General features: G+C 37.8%; 1 protein-coding gene across 2 annotated transcripts in view; it reads right to left on the bottom strand.

Annotated features, from left to right (window-relative positions):
* The window catches only part of PDGFD (platelet derived growth factor D), a gene marked incomplete at both ends in the record, with an annotated part of 237969 nt that overhangs the window by 14749 nt on the left and 207752 nt on the right, over positions 1–15468 (bottom strand). For both annotated transcript variants that reach the window (XM_080698113.1, XM_080698114.1), the window contains one exon: positions 13701–13899. In XM_080698113.1, the coding sequence (XP_080554239.1) occupies positions 13701–13899 (199 nt within the window). The remainder of the gene's footprint in view (positions 1–13700; positions 13900–15468) is intronic.

The raw sequence follows: 15468 nt of genomic DNA, 5'->3' as shown, positions 1-15468 counted from the left end.
CACATCATCCAATTAGCCCAAATCTGATCTCCACCCCATTTCCTTCCAGTCCCTCCTTCCCATGCTTGGCTTAGTGATTGACTTTGATATGTTTGTTTCAGTACATCAGGTACTTTGGAAAGTTTCCCTCTTCCCCCTTCCTGTCCCCTCAGTTAGGTCACCTTATTTGCTCTCTATTATTTTATTTTGAAACAGTGTCTCACAAAGTTGTAGAGGAACTCACTCAGTTCCTGAGGCTGACCTTAAACCTGCAATCCTCCTTTCTCAGCCTCTCAAGTGCTGGGATTACAGACATGTGCCACCATGCCTAGTATTATTTAACCAAGATAAATGGGAAATGGTAAGACTGGAACTAAAGCATCTTTCTCTTTTGCTCCATTTCCTCCCTCACATTAGATAGAACAGGGAGTGACAGGTAACCCAGTGGTTGAAGGAAGACCAACATTAATAAAGAGATACCAGGCTTTGCTATTAGATATTGAACTAAAGTTGGGGTGGTGAATGACTACAACCTAATCTCTGGGAGAAATTCAAGCCCAGTTACTTCATGCCTTCTCTATGAGAATCTACCAGAACCTCAAAGAGCCCTCAACCAACCAGAAGAAGGTTAATATGTCTTATTTCCCGGAAACCAAACCCCTCACGTTATATAACAGTTTCACTGCTTTGTGATGGTTACTTCTGTTTCTTAGCTGCCGTAAGGAGATTTACAGTGCCTTCAGTTTCATACATCAGTTGACTGACGTGACTAAGGACTCTGGCCTACTGTGACTACTTAGAATCCAGCTTCCCGACTTATCAGGGGATTGAAACCACCGAAACACTCAATATAGAACTAGAACTAAAACATTCTTCTGACTGGATGCAAATAACCTCAAAGCATGATTGCAGGCGTTCTGCAGGGGATATTGAGTTTCCAGTCAAAGAAGACTGATTAGGCAGTGCAGCAGAGCGGGAAGCCAGAATGAGGCTGAGCAGCAATTAAGGCTTCCGGTGGAAAGAAGGAGTGTGGTGTGAGCCTTCTGAGAGCCAGGCAGGCCCAGTGGTCCAAATCCAGGAAGAAAGGCTGCCTTTCTCACCCCTGCTTCCGTCTCCACTGCTGAACATTACAGAGCAGCAGTCAAAGTCTAAATTTAATTCAAAAACCCATTAACTGAATCTAATGTCTCTTTTCTCACCCAGGTGTACAAAATATTATAATACCTCTTTTTCTGTCCTTTAGGATTTGAATCTTGTTTTCTCACGGATGCTTGACTTTAGTTGTTTTAAAATTTTATTTTATTTTTTTAGAATTTTATTGGTGCAATATGATTAGTGAGATTCAAAGTGGTACGTTAATATATGCACACAACATTTCTTGGTGGGGTTCTCTTCTAAGCCTCTTCTACTCCCAATTTCTTCATTCCCATACATGTTAGTAGGTTGTTAGTGATATCTTCATATATAGGAAAAATAATATTTGGTCGTTTTCCATTCTCAAGTCTTTTTCTCCCTTCCCGTCCTCTTCCCATCTCCTTCTACTCTTCTGTTGGTCTTTACTCATTATCTTGAAATCTGATTTATTTCCTGTTTTTTTCTCTAGCTTCCATTTTCTGAGATTGGCTGGTTTCATTTAGCATAATGTTCTCTAGCATAATGTTCTTGCAAATGACACAATTTTGTTGTTCTTTATGGTTGAGTAAAACTCCATGTGTGTATGTACCACATTTTCTTTATCCATTCATCTTCTGATGGACAATTAGGTTGGTTCCATCATTTGGCTACTATGAAATGTGCTTCTATAAACATAGGTAAGGATATATCACGATAGTATTTTAATTCTTTAAATTCTTTTAGAATGATACCAAAGAGTGGTATAGCTGGGTCATTTAGTGGTTGCAGTCTTAGTCTTTTGAGCAGTTGTTTTTTGTTTTGTTTTGTTCTGGCTTTGCCTTGATAATCTTCTAGAAAGGCTGAAAAGGCTCCACTTTCCTCAAGGCTTCTTTGGACACTGTTCCAAAGTGGAACAGGGCACAGTGGACCAGAGAGACCTTTTCTGGCCTCAAAGTGCAGCCTAATCACAGAAGTTTTGAGGCTGTGGCAAGAGGTCTGGGCCCTAAGTAGTGGGGAGAGTGGATATACACCCTGGTCTAGCACCTTGTAGATTAAGGCTTAGGTAAGGGAGGAAAGAAGTCTGCCTGTCCCTGTATCCTGGTTATTCAATTATTAGTAAAGAAACCCTTAAAAGTTCTTCATGTATAATTATGTGAGATCCTCATTAATGCTAGAGACTATGCAGCATTATTACTCTTACAATTGAGGAAAATGAGCCTTTAGAAAGTTGAAATAAAGAAAACGCATGCACAGCTTCTTTCACTGAACTACAGTGTTCTTGGAAGTAACGTTAATGTTAATCGCCTTTCATTTCTCCTCTCCTAGTGCTTGGAACCTAGTGGAGGGTCCAAATACAACTCATTAAGTCTATCTTTCATAAAATCACTTAATGTCAACAACTCAAGTGGGGGGGTGCTGCCAAAGGAATTGCAATATTATCTTTGTGCCAGATTTCTTTTCAAAGAACAGGCACTCAATAACTACTACCTAAATGAATAAAATAAACCACTGATATTTCCAATTTAGTTTTTGTTATTTTGTTATTTTGTTATTAAATAGAAAGAACTCCAACTATCTTTTATAAAGTGCTATAAGTTCATTCAATGGCTCTTCTCTTTTTTATCCTTTGTTTCTTTTATGTGGGTCCATTTAGTCATACATCTTAATTGAGTACAAGATGACAGAGGCATACATGCACATGTCACTTATTTAGCCCTTCCCCAACCCCCACCTCATTCCCTCCTTCTCATGTTTGAAAAAGTAAAAATCTATGCTCTCCCTAATATGCAGAAGCTAGGGAGAAAAAGGTCATAGGAGGAACTCTAGACGAAGAAGGAGAAACCATAGATGGACAAACAAGGCAACCTAACTGAGGAGATGGGAGAGGGAAGAGGTAAATTCTCTAATGTACATGATGTACATTCACAAACATATCAAAGTCAATGGCTCTTCTCTTTAACCTAAACTGGAGCGTGATGTAGTGCAGAGGTGTTAGGCTATAGTTGAAAGTCTAGGGTTCTGAAATCAGCTCTGATAAGAATGAGTGAAAATGACTGGCACTCAGACCCATGGAATCTAGAAGCAGTGCTGTGCACGATAGAGTATGGCCTGAAGAAGTCTAGCTCTCAATCCAAGGTGCAAAGAAACATGCCATTTACCAAATGGGGACTAGCACCACAATATGTTATGCAAAGTGCTAAACACTTGACTTTGATGTTGCAACACTAGATTTACGATGCTCAGAGTTGGAGTGGGAGGTGAGAGGAATATATGAATAATTGTATTTTTATGCCACTTGACAGGGGGCTCTCAGACTTTTTCAAGGTTCATAAATTTCCCAGGAGGAGTCTGTTCATCTTTATGGACTTTACAATCTCACTGTGATTTTCAGATTCCTTCTTCTATAAATCAGGATGTAATTGTGAAAACTGTTTTTACAGTTCAACCACAACTGGAAGTGCAAACAAATCTAGAAAGAACAGTTATTTTATAACTAATTTTGTGGTACTGGGTATTGAACCCAGGGGAATTCTGGCTCAGAGCTACACCCCCAGCCCTACTTTTTAATCTTTTTCTTTTGAAACAGGGCCTGTCTTAGTTGCAGAGGGCCTCAATAAATAGCTGAAGCTGGCCACAAACCCAAAGCCTCCTGTCGCCACCCAAGTACTGGGATTACAAGTGTGCATCACTATGCCCGGCTTTACTTTATTACTTTTAATGAGGGAATATCAGGATATTTTACACTTAAAATTATGAAAAGGATTACATTTTATGATTCTATTTGTTAATTTTCTTCTTCTTTTTCTTCTTCTTTTTTTTTTTTTTTTGGTGGTACTAGAGTTCCTGGAAGCCCTTCTACCTCTGGGCTACACTCCCAGACCTATTTTTTTTATATTTTTATTTAGAAACAGGGTCTCTTAAGCCAGCAAGGCTGGCTTCAAACCTGCACGATCCTCCTGTCTCCACCTCCCAAGCACGGGGATTACAAGGGTGCACCACCACGCCCGGCCATCTGTTAATTTAATATCCAGCAATGAAAACATTTGCCACTTATCTTTGTAAAATTAGCCTTAATCATAGACAAATGGTTCTTATTCAAATAACTGTCAATTTTCAAGGTTTAAAAACACTGTGAACCAATGAGGGAATGAAAACTTACTGAGGACCTACTATGTGCCTGTCACTGTGTGAGATGCCTTCAGAAACTCAAATCTCATTGATCTCAATAACATAAGGTTCATCTCAGACACCATTAGTCCCACTTTATAGATGTGGAAACTGAGGTGCAAAGGAGTTAAGTAACTTGCCCAAAGTCACTAGACATATAGTAGACATCCATTAAATGTACTGGAAAATCAATAACTGACAGGAGTATCTGGAAGGCATTGAATTAGACATGAAAGCAGCTGACTGACACAATCATAAGACAATTCTGTGAACTCCCCCTGGGAACTCATAATCTGGAGAATGTATCCAATACATCAATGAAATGATAAATAATAAAAGTTAAGAGATTATTAGGAGTCAAGAAGATCTTTAGAGTTCTCTTTTTCTCTCCTTTAAGACTACGAGTGTCTGAGATTTATACACCTTTGTGTTTCTTTCAGCCTGGGCTTTGCTGCCAACAAAGCCAGGTCATAGCTTGGCTGTCTACCTTCAGGATGTCACAGAACCTTTCTGAATTTGTTTCTTTTACTATTTTCCTGCCAAGAAACTTATGATGATTGAGTGAATTTAGAACATTAGAAGCCCAGGTCAGGATCCCAGCTCTCAGTAGGTACATTGCACATTATTATGGTCATAAGTATAGGATAAATGAAGTCAGTTTTTTTTTAAAAAAAAATATCACCTATAGCCAGAAGTAGCTGAGATTTTGCAGTTTGTAATCACTGAGGAAAGGAAAGTCATGGAAGACAATGATCATATGTTTTATGTTTAAAGTGAATTAAACTCATTTTAATTTCATGGGGCTTAACACTTATTTTGTGAATAAAGACATTTAATGAGCCTGCATTCTCAGTTTCTGCATGACTGTGTACTCTAGGACCAGGGTCCTGGCTCCTTAACCCCAGTAGAGCAGAGAAAAAGGTTATTGTGCTGATTTCCCAAAGCTTCACAGAAAGAAGTGGGTACAGAAAACACAAGGCATACATGTTCATCTTTAACAAGCATAAAAAGAGTAACTGAGCGGGGGTGGTGGCACACACTTGTAATCCCCGCACTTAGGAGGCGGAGACAGGAGGATTGCGCAGGTTCAAAGCCAGTCTCGCTGGCTTAAGAGACCAAATAAAATTATGTTTCCAAATAAAAATATAGGTCTGGGAGTGTAGCCTGGAGGTAGAAGGGCTTCCAGGCACCCCAGTACCACCAAAAAAACAAAAAACAAAAGAACAAAAGAGTAACTGATATTCACTTAGACATTAAAAGTGATTGGTGGTTTTCTACTACCAAACAGATTTTCTCTCACTTTTGCATTTGAACAAAATATGCCTAGATGGGAGGAATACCAAAGATGGCAATGGGGGGGTATTAGGATAGCTGCTTAAGACAAACTCATCTAGGGAAAAAATGAGGTGACACTGAGACTAGGAGTGTCCTATGCTAAAATTTTCTTCATTTTAAGTGTGTGTTCTCTTAGATACATACAACACAATAAGCAGCAATATGGCTTTTTTTGTTTGCTAGCAAACCTACTAAGTAAAGAATCTAGAAACTTACGAAGCATAAGGGTCATAAACAGTGGCTAAAGTCTAAAGGGGAAAAGAAGACTTAGCAGAGGAAAGAGCCAATGAGCAAAATGGTGCCAAAATGTTTGTGGGTAAATAGTATCCTAGAGAAGCTTAGTATTTGGCAATTATTTTGTAAACTTTTAATGAGTGTACTGATTACACAGATACTTAAAAATGTTAATATTTGAATACTATGTACAGGGCTCTCCACATTATTGATGATTATCTCCCAGCTTCACAAGAAAGGGAGCAGAGGAGTCCAGTGAAGTAGCATGGTTCTATGCAGAACTGTAAGCAATTATAGTAACACAATTAACTATCATTTATTGAAGGCCCATTAGGTGTTACATATTCTGCTATTCTCAAATACTCACACAACTTTGGAAAGTAGTTATAATTAGAATCATGTTACAAAATAGAGAAAACAGATCTCTGCAAACCTACTATGTTAAGTTCTCAGTTCAAATTTAATCACAAGTTTACCTGACTCCAAAGTCTTTCCACGAAATGATTCTTTTGCTACCAAATTTATGGCAAACAATTTTAATACTGCAAAAACTTTTACCTGATACATACCACATGGTTCAAGAAACCCAATGAAGCCAATTTCAATAGTAAAAATTAGAAAATAAGTCCACTATGATTTGATATCCCTAGTACGTCTGCTTGCTTAACTAGAGAAGTAGTTATAGGCTGATATCTAAAGACTGACAAACTTAATTCATCACTGGTGTCAGTCAATGGCTTTTAAAAAATTGCATATAGTAATCAAGCATAGAGAGAAAGTAACAAGCTCTCAGTTTCTGAAATAAATTCATAGCCGGGCATAGTGGTGCATACCTGCAATATTTTCTATGTTCTAAATCCTTTCTAAAAAAAGCAAAACTTGAATCCTCCTGCTAAGCACACTGTGTCATGACAAAAAAGAGCAATGCATGACTTTCTTCTGAACTAAGACTGTTCAGAAACAATTCAAACATGTTGATATGAAACATATTTATGTAATTTTTCCTCAGTTTCTTATGCCACTTATTTATCTATAAATATTTTGCAAAGTAGAGTCAAGTGTTTCAGATCTTAGAGCAAAATGTCATATAGAAAATAACAGCCATGGCATGAGATCCTTAGGAATGGGTTGGGTTAGTAACTGACCCAGAGTAACAACATTTAAACATTTAAAATTTATAAAAATCATATGTTTCAGACCTCATTGTTTCAATTAATGAAATATCAAGATGTTTACTATAATCCATATAAAAATAATGATTTTTTAGTTGTTACTGGGATTGAACACAGGAGCATCCTATGTCTGACCTACCACTCTAGCCCTTTATTTTTTTAATTTATTTTTAAAATTTTGAAACAAGGTTTCACTAGATAGCTGAGATTCTTGCTAAGATGCTCAGACTTGTTTTGAACCCTCAATCTTCCCCTCTTATTCTCCTAAGTACTGGGATTAAACACATGGACCATTGCGCCTGGCTTAAAATACTGTTTTTGGTTTTTGTGGGGTTTTTTTTGGTGGTACTTGGGTTCCTGGAAACCCTTCTACCTCTGGGCTACACTTCCAGACCTATTTTATATTTTTATTTTGAACAGGGTCTCTTAAGCCAGCGAGGCTGGCTACAAACCTGCGTGATCCTCCTGTCTCTGCCTCCCAAGCACAGGGATTACAAGCGTGTGCCACCACGCCTGGTTAAGACACTGTTTTTTTTTTAAAGAGACATGCATGTATATTTGGCATACATATCTAAAAATAGTTATTCTTTGGAGAAGAATGAACTGCTACCATTAACAATTTTGTTCATATTCAGTCACAACACTAAAACCATGGAGACTGGATTCTCTCATTGCCATTACAGGTTGGACTTTTCCATGGAAAACACAGTTATATTTTAGAAAGTCAAGTTCTTTCAAAGGAATACGTCTCACACTATTAATTTCCACAATCACCTCTTGGTTAATGTCCACCTTATTAGAGCTCAGAGTTGATTATTTCTTAATTTATAAATGTTGAATTTTATGCTATGAGTTTGAAGAATTACACACTCCCCTGAAGTTCATAGGTGTAACTTTTAAATGAATCACAGTTCAGCTTCAGTTAAACTATGGTGAGGATGCAATGATTTAGATGGTAATTATGCAGCTTCTATCAAAAGTATCCATATAATTTTATCCAATTTTGTGCAAATTTTCTGTACTCATTAGCACACCCATTAGAAAAGTAAATGAAACTTCAACTTCAAATACGTTTTTTTTCTTTTTTTTAAACTTTTGTGTATCTTTGATGTTGAAAGCAAGAAGTTTAAAGTATTGGCAAAAATTGGGTTTTGCAATTGTAGTTACCTACAGATTTCAATTATAATGCTACCCTTTGCTCTGTTACCCCCTGCAACACTGAAAGTTAAATATATTAACTTGTTATAGTATATTCAGCACCAAAACTTTTACAGACAAGTTGGAGCTTATCTATTACTTGTAAATTAAAAAATGGAGACCCTAAATGTTGAACTACTGGCCTCAATACTGTTATCTGTCTCATTTCTCTTCTCCCCAAAATTATACTGCCCACTTGCTTCTCATTTTCTTTTTTTAAATTTATTTAATTTATTTTTTATTTTATTTTTATTGGTGCATTGTAGTCATACATCACATTGGAATACAAGACTTGAGAGGATATACAAGCACATATCATCCAATTAGCCCTCATCCAGTCCCCATCCCATTCCCTCCCCCTCCCTCGATCCCATGCTTGTTTGGTGATTAACTTTGATACATATGTTTAAGTACCTCCTGCTTTTTAAAGAGGCTCCATCCTCACCTATTCCATACCCTCTGATTGGTCACCTCATTTGCTTCACTATAGGGCCCTTTCTATAGCTCGACCACTACCTGTTGCCCCTTTCCTCCTAGTTATAGCTGATTAGGGGAAGCATCTGGTTTTAATTTTCTGCGATATTTCTCTGTGTATGCCGTGTTGCAAATACTGATCCCACTCTAGACGGCCCCAGCTGTGGCCTGGCTAACCGGTGGACTGATTCAGACCTTGCTGGCTCAAGCAGCGACCTTGCCTCATGGGAGGCCCTGATTCTGGTCTCGCTGGCCCCGACACTGGCCTAACCCCTCAGCTGGCTCCGATCCCGGTCTCGGAGGCCCCAGCACTGGTCTTCCTCACGGCAGGCTCCGATGCTAGCCAATGGCCCCGGCATCAGCCTAACCCCTTTGGTGTAATTTCTCCAAAAAAAAAAAAAATAAAAAAAAATAACATTGGTAGGCTCCGATTTCTGCTTCTCCTGAATACAAGTCTCCACCCTCAACGTGGAGACCGCTTTCAGTACCGCCTTTCTCCTTGGTCTCCGCTAAAGTCTTTCTCCTTACAGGTGATGTCCAAGATTCTATACAATGTAGAGAAAAAGCAGTCCTCCTTAGCGGGGAATTTTTCCAATAATTCCAGTTCATTTGGATAAGTTTTGTCTGCATCTCCAGTATCCTGGCATCCGCCACGGTCTCCTTGACCCCTCTTTGATATTTTCCTTTTTTCTTTTTCTTTTCTTTTTTTACAGGGTCCTTCCGGGTAGAAAGGAGGTCACGTAGGGGTGCCCCACCAGCGCCTGCCCAGCCGCCCAGGGTCGGGGCCAGAGGACCGGACCTTGCTTCTCATTTTTAACTCTCTTGTCAAGTAAAATTAAAAACTCACTATCCTCAATTATCCCTTCTAAGAAAATGTAGAAGCAAAACATAAAATTTAATTCCAAAATATTAACTACTTCTGGTTCATTATGTAATTTCTTCACCCAATGACTTTGTATTTTATTTTAGAATTTATAAGACTCTGTGTTTTGTAAATTGACATTCAAGTGTCTTCTTAGAATTCTGCTCTTTGAAATTAAAAATGCCACTTTTGATCTGTATAGGCAAATCAGAAGAAAGGATGTTCACCTGCCTTTGTACAATGTCATTAAGTTGTATTATTCTGGTAGTAGAGAACAACTTTGGAGCTGTTATGAAGTTCATGTTGTCTCTACACCCATAACTGTTTTTCTGATTTCATGTTTATTCACTGTTCCATTACTTAAACTTAGAAACCATAAGTTTGTATTTTTAAGTTCTAAAAGCAGAAAATACCAGCTGACATATTAAATCTGACTTCCTTGCATTTGTGATACATGCAGGTGGTTCAGCATTAGAGAAATGATAAACAAATCGGTACATTTATACAAGTGCAAAGACAGTGGTGACTTGGCAGAGTTAAGTGAAACAGTACAAATCTACCTTAAGGCCATTTTAAACAAGAGATTAAGAAATGGAACCCAAGCCAACAGGGGAGAGAGATGATGTTTACTCTGTCACAAGCCATGTAGAATGCTGCCTTGAATACTCTTGCAAGATTATCTCAGTAACTATGGGCATTCGTGATAAGGTTAAACCTTCAGTCTATGGGGTGGGCTTCTGAAACTTGAAAAATAAACTGGGCTCATCCAGGCATGGTGGCACACACCTGTAATCCCAGTACTTTTAAAGGCTGAGACAGGAGGATTGAAAGTTAGAGGACAGCCTCTGCAACTTAGTAAGGCCCTGTTTCAAAAAAACAAAAAGGCTGGGAATATAGCTTGGAAGTAGAATCCTGCCCCTGGATTCAATCCTCAGTAACACACACACACACACACATACACACACACACACACACACACACACACACAGATGGATAGAAAGGGAGATGAATAGACAGACAGATGACAGATAGAAGAGAGAAAGAAGCTATATGATAGATAGATAGATAGATAGATAGATAGATACATGATAGATAGATGATAGATAGATAGATAGATAGATAGATAGATTGATTGATCCTGGACTTGTGGTAGAGCATTTGCCACTTACCTGGCATGAGCAAGGTCCTGGGTTTGATTGCTAAAATAGGAAGAAAGGAAAAAAGGAAGGAAGGAAGGAAGGAAGGAAGGGAAGGAAGGGAAGGAAAGAAAGAAGGAAGGACAGATAATAATACTGAATTTATACCTTTAATTCAACAAATATCAACATTCAAAAATGTGTCTGAAACTGTGACAAGTACTGGAGATCCTGGATAAATATCTGCTCAAATGATGGCTCTCAACTATGGATGTCTTGAAGGATCCATAAATAGCATTGGTACCTCAATGCTAACCACAACCCTCGAGGCTTAGTCAATGTGTCTGAGGTGGGACATGGCATCTTTCATTTTAATCCTCCCCATGTAATTAAGTACTCAGCCAGAGTTAAGACCTGGGAGTACATGTTTTCTCAGAGAAAACACAGGACTTACAGTGTGGAGGTATTCCAAGCACTCCTAACTGCCAGGGCAGGATGGGGGGCATCACAGAGACCAAACAAGAGATAAGGAAGGCTTCACCAAAGGAGATGAAAGTGTAGTTCAGCATTCTTAGTTGGAAGAGCTAGCTGAACGTTTTTGAACACGTTTCACATGGTGGATACCTGAGCGCAGCAAGAACAACAGCCAGTGTCAAGTGCCATTCCATACACATTGCCAATGGGGAAACTGAGAATTAGAAGGCTCAGTGCCTTGCTAATAGGTTTAGAATTTGAATTCAGCTCTCCTGCCTCCAACATGATGTAATTTCTGAGAAAAATGGATTTTAAGTGATTTTTAAATTTTAATATTTCAAAAGATGTTCCAAGAAAGGTCACCCTTTGGCATAGCTATAAAGATTCAGATGCTTGAAGACAGAGTTGCATTTCACTGCTTGTTTGTCTAATACCATTTCAATATGTTTGCTGGTGTATTCTAAATATGAGAATATTTTGCTTTCATTCAAGTCGACCTAATAGAGACCCAGAGATAGTGATACCTTACAGAAAAGTAATGTTTTTTTTTGAGTTGACTCCAAGATTAGCCCTGGAGAACTTCAGTTAGAGAATTATAGTGATGAGTACCTGGCATAGCCCCATAACATCAGACCCCTGGGACTCTCTTGTTCCCCTTTAGCTGTGTATGTTAAGTACATAAGATTGATGACCTAAGCCATAAGTAGCAAATCCAGGCAGGAGCTTATAAATTAATTATTTTAGTCCAAATATTCTTATTGTTTGTGCTTAAGGCAGCCATGGTTCACTTTGACCCTATTATCTGGACTTTGAGGAAAACTATGTCCAGAACAGGTAATGGTAGTCCAATTTTATTTGATAAAAATTTTTGAAATTATGTGTTATATTTAAAATGTAAATGGATATTTACCTATATATGCTGTTGTATGTTACTATTTATGAACTTGGGTATGTATATTCATGGATTTGTTAAGCTGATAAGAAACATAAATATCAGGAGTATCCAGGGAGAAATACACCAGGTGCTGTGTGCATGCATGTGCGTATCACTTTGAATCTCACTCTGATATATAATTAGGTTGCACCAATAAAAGTATAAAAACCATTAAAAAATCTCTTTGATATGACAAAGTGTGGAAAACAAACTATATCTTAGGTAAATATCTTCGTATCTATGTAATGAAACCCAGCCTTATAAGACTAACTAATAAAAATTTTAATGAAAAAATCAAATAAAGCCAAGGACATAACAGATTGGAAATTACAGTTTTATTCAATTAGATGTCATTTATCTATTAATATGAGTTACACATTCAAATAAGCATTCTCCTCCTAAGGTCATATCACTCAGATGTATGACTAGGACATTTGCATTTTGAGAGTTATAGTGTTATTATTTTAACTGATTTATTTTTTACCTGAACTTTCCTTTCTCTTATCTCTTCATTATATCTTCCTGAAACTTCCAATTGACCATGTGATCTCACATGCCTCCAAATTATCCCAGACCTTCTTTTCCTCTCCTTGAAACATTTACTTTCCAAGTATGTGAACCCCTTGGGCTCCAAGAACAGTATAGATCCTAATAAATATTTTGTAGAAGCTGGGCATGGTGGCACAGGCCTGTAATTCCAGTACTTGGGAGGCTGAGAGAGAGGATGGCAGGTTCAAATACAGCCTCAACAAGTAATAAGACTCTCATAAACCTAGTGAAAGCCTGTTTCCAAACAAAAAATAAAATAGGATTGGGGTATAGCCCGGAAATGATGATTTCATCATCCCCAATACCACAAAACAAAACAAAAAATAAAATTGTAGAATGGGTAAAATGGACATAGATATGCAGAATTGAAATCTTGCAATTAATTTTTGGCTGTTTTTTTTTTTTTTTTTTGCTAGTCTGGAGGTGGAACCCAGAGGCATTTGACCTCCAAGCTATACCCCCTGCCCTATTTTTATTCTTTATTTTGAAACAGGGTCTCACTAAGTTGGCTGTCTGAGAACTGTGACCCTCTGGTCTCAGCCTCCCGAATGCTGGGATTACAAGCATGTGTCACCACACCCGGCAAGTTTTGGCTGTTATTTTAACAAAAGTTTCTCTTGCCCACACTAACAGTCTTGGAGAGTCAACCCTCTTTCTGTCAGAGAGGCACAGCATACTATTATAATCAGTTCCACTGTAGGCAAGAGACCAGTGAAGAGGCCTTCCTCACTGTTAACTAGCCATGCAAGTTATTTACCTCCCCTAAGTTTGGTTGCCGCCACTATATAGTTAAGGCTAACAATGCTTTATTTGCCAAGAAGCAGCTGCTCTACATTTTTTTATAAGGTTTCCAAACTTTGATCAAACCTTTCTTAGTCATATACAAACACAGTTTGGGCAAAACACAGACCTTCTTTTGAAAGTGCTATTAAACATATAGTGTAAGTTCATTATGTATATATAATCATCTAATTTAAATGAATTAAATATATTGCATTACTAATTGTTACTTTTTATTATTACTGTCAACTCTCTTTATATGCTTACAAAGAACTTCCAAAACTGTTTCTTACCTTTTGACTTCCTCTCATGGTAGGACCTGCCTCGGTAATGAGGGGTATCCAAATACAAATTCTCCAGATCATCTTGCCACGACACTGGGTTGAAGTACTTTAGCAGGTCTTCCACAGTATCAAACTGTGCAACTGTTTTGTCCAGAGCATCCGCCGTAAGAGTAGGATCCGTTACTGATGGAGAGTGATAGGATACTCCCTAAGAGCAACATACAGCTCAATGTACTCAGAAAAAGTCTATTGCTATGACATATAGCAATCATACAACTACACAAAAGGAACATAAGCAGGCTTCTGATTATGAGCCATCATCTGTCTAAATACCATGAAAAAGCAGTCTGATACTGTCTTGCAATACTCTTGAACAAAAGCAGTGAATTGGTAAAAAGATAGTCATTCACTTTTTTGGAATTAATAGCCAAGCTGATCATAAAAATCACGGTTCATCTAAGCTGTAATCATTTAAAAATATATAGGCTGAGGATAAATATAAAAATTAAGTCACCTGATTTTTTGGTTCGAGGTCCTAAAACATCCATATATCAACTAATAATAGTGAGAATTAAAATTCTGAACTCCTTCCAAGCAAGTTTTGATAATTCATTCCATTATCAGACACTTAGCCTCCACATCTCCCACCCTTCACAGGTCACCTAGCATTACAGATGTTGTGTAAGCAGTGTTTGACTCTACTCTAGAGACATTTTGATAAAATTTGTCACTTTAACCAACTTATTTACTGTCAACAAGGATAATTAGGCACGAAACTGGCTCTCTTGACTTAAGAGCGCAAGATTGACACGGGAAGCATATTAAAAGGGGAAAAAATATGCTGTAGCTTGCTAGGGATCCCAGTTGTCATTAAAACATACTCCAGAATATTATTTAAATGAGGAACATGACATCATTGAAAGAATGAAAAGGAATATGTATTTAGCCATGGAAATAAAGCATCTCCATATAAGGTTTCCAGGCACTTACTTCACTAACCCTTGTATAATCTAGAGGTAAATGAGCCATGATTCAAATATCTCTCTAAAAATTCATGACCCATTAACAAAGAAATAGAGAGCACATAGCCTCAAATGATTTCTAAATGTCTTTAAAGAAACTGCAAAACAAATAAGATCCCCCAAGGGCAAATAGCTCTGATCACTAAGATAAAGTGAAAATTAATGAAAACTTGCTTTTCTGAAACTTAACTGCAGTGTCCTATCACAAAATAATATGCCCTATAAAGTCTCAGAATTAAAGCTCACACATTATATTCCCAGGCCATGTTTCCTCTCTTTAACTAATCAGTGTCAAAAGCCTGCTAAGTGATTCCATGATCACTTACTCTCAGAGAAATGTTGCCATTTCAGCAAAATTAGGAGGCCTATAAGCATTAATCCGTCCTGCAGGGGAAAGAAAATGGGGAAAGAAGAGATTTGAAGGGAAGGTAGGCAGTCTGAAATGGGTTGATGACTGTGTGGACCAGATCGATTCCTTCCTTCCTTCCTTCCTTCCTTCCTTCCTTCCTTCCTTCCTTTCTTTTTCTTTCTTTCATTTTTTTCATCTACAGAAATATTCATCTTATTTTCAGTCAGCTCTGATCAAATAAGTAGACATACTCATCCCAGACCAAACTTTTTCCTTGCTACTTTGATTACCCGCATTTGCGTTCATTCTTGCAAAGGCGTATCCAGCTAATTACTTATCCAGTTATACAATCTCTGTCATACATTACTAATGAGCCTAGAAATTTGTTAATTGTTCAAGCCATGAT

The sequence above is a fragment of the Muscardinus avellanarius genome (genome assembly GCF_963383645.1).
Source record: "Muscardinus avellanarius genome assembly, chromosome: 1".
NCBI classification, from domain to species: Eukaryota; Metazoa; Chordata; class Mammalia; order Rodentia; family Gliridae; genus Muscardinus; species Muscardinus avellanarius.
The sequence above is the reverse complement of the archived record's forward strand: the minus strand, read 5'-3'. Positions and strand labels throughout refer to the sequence as shown.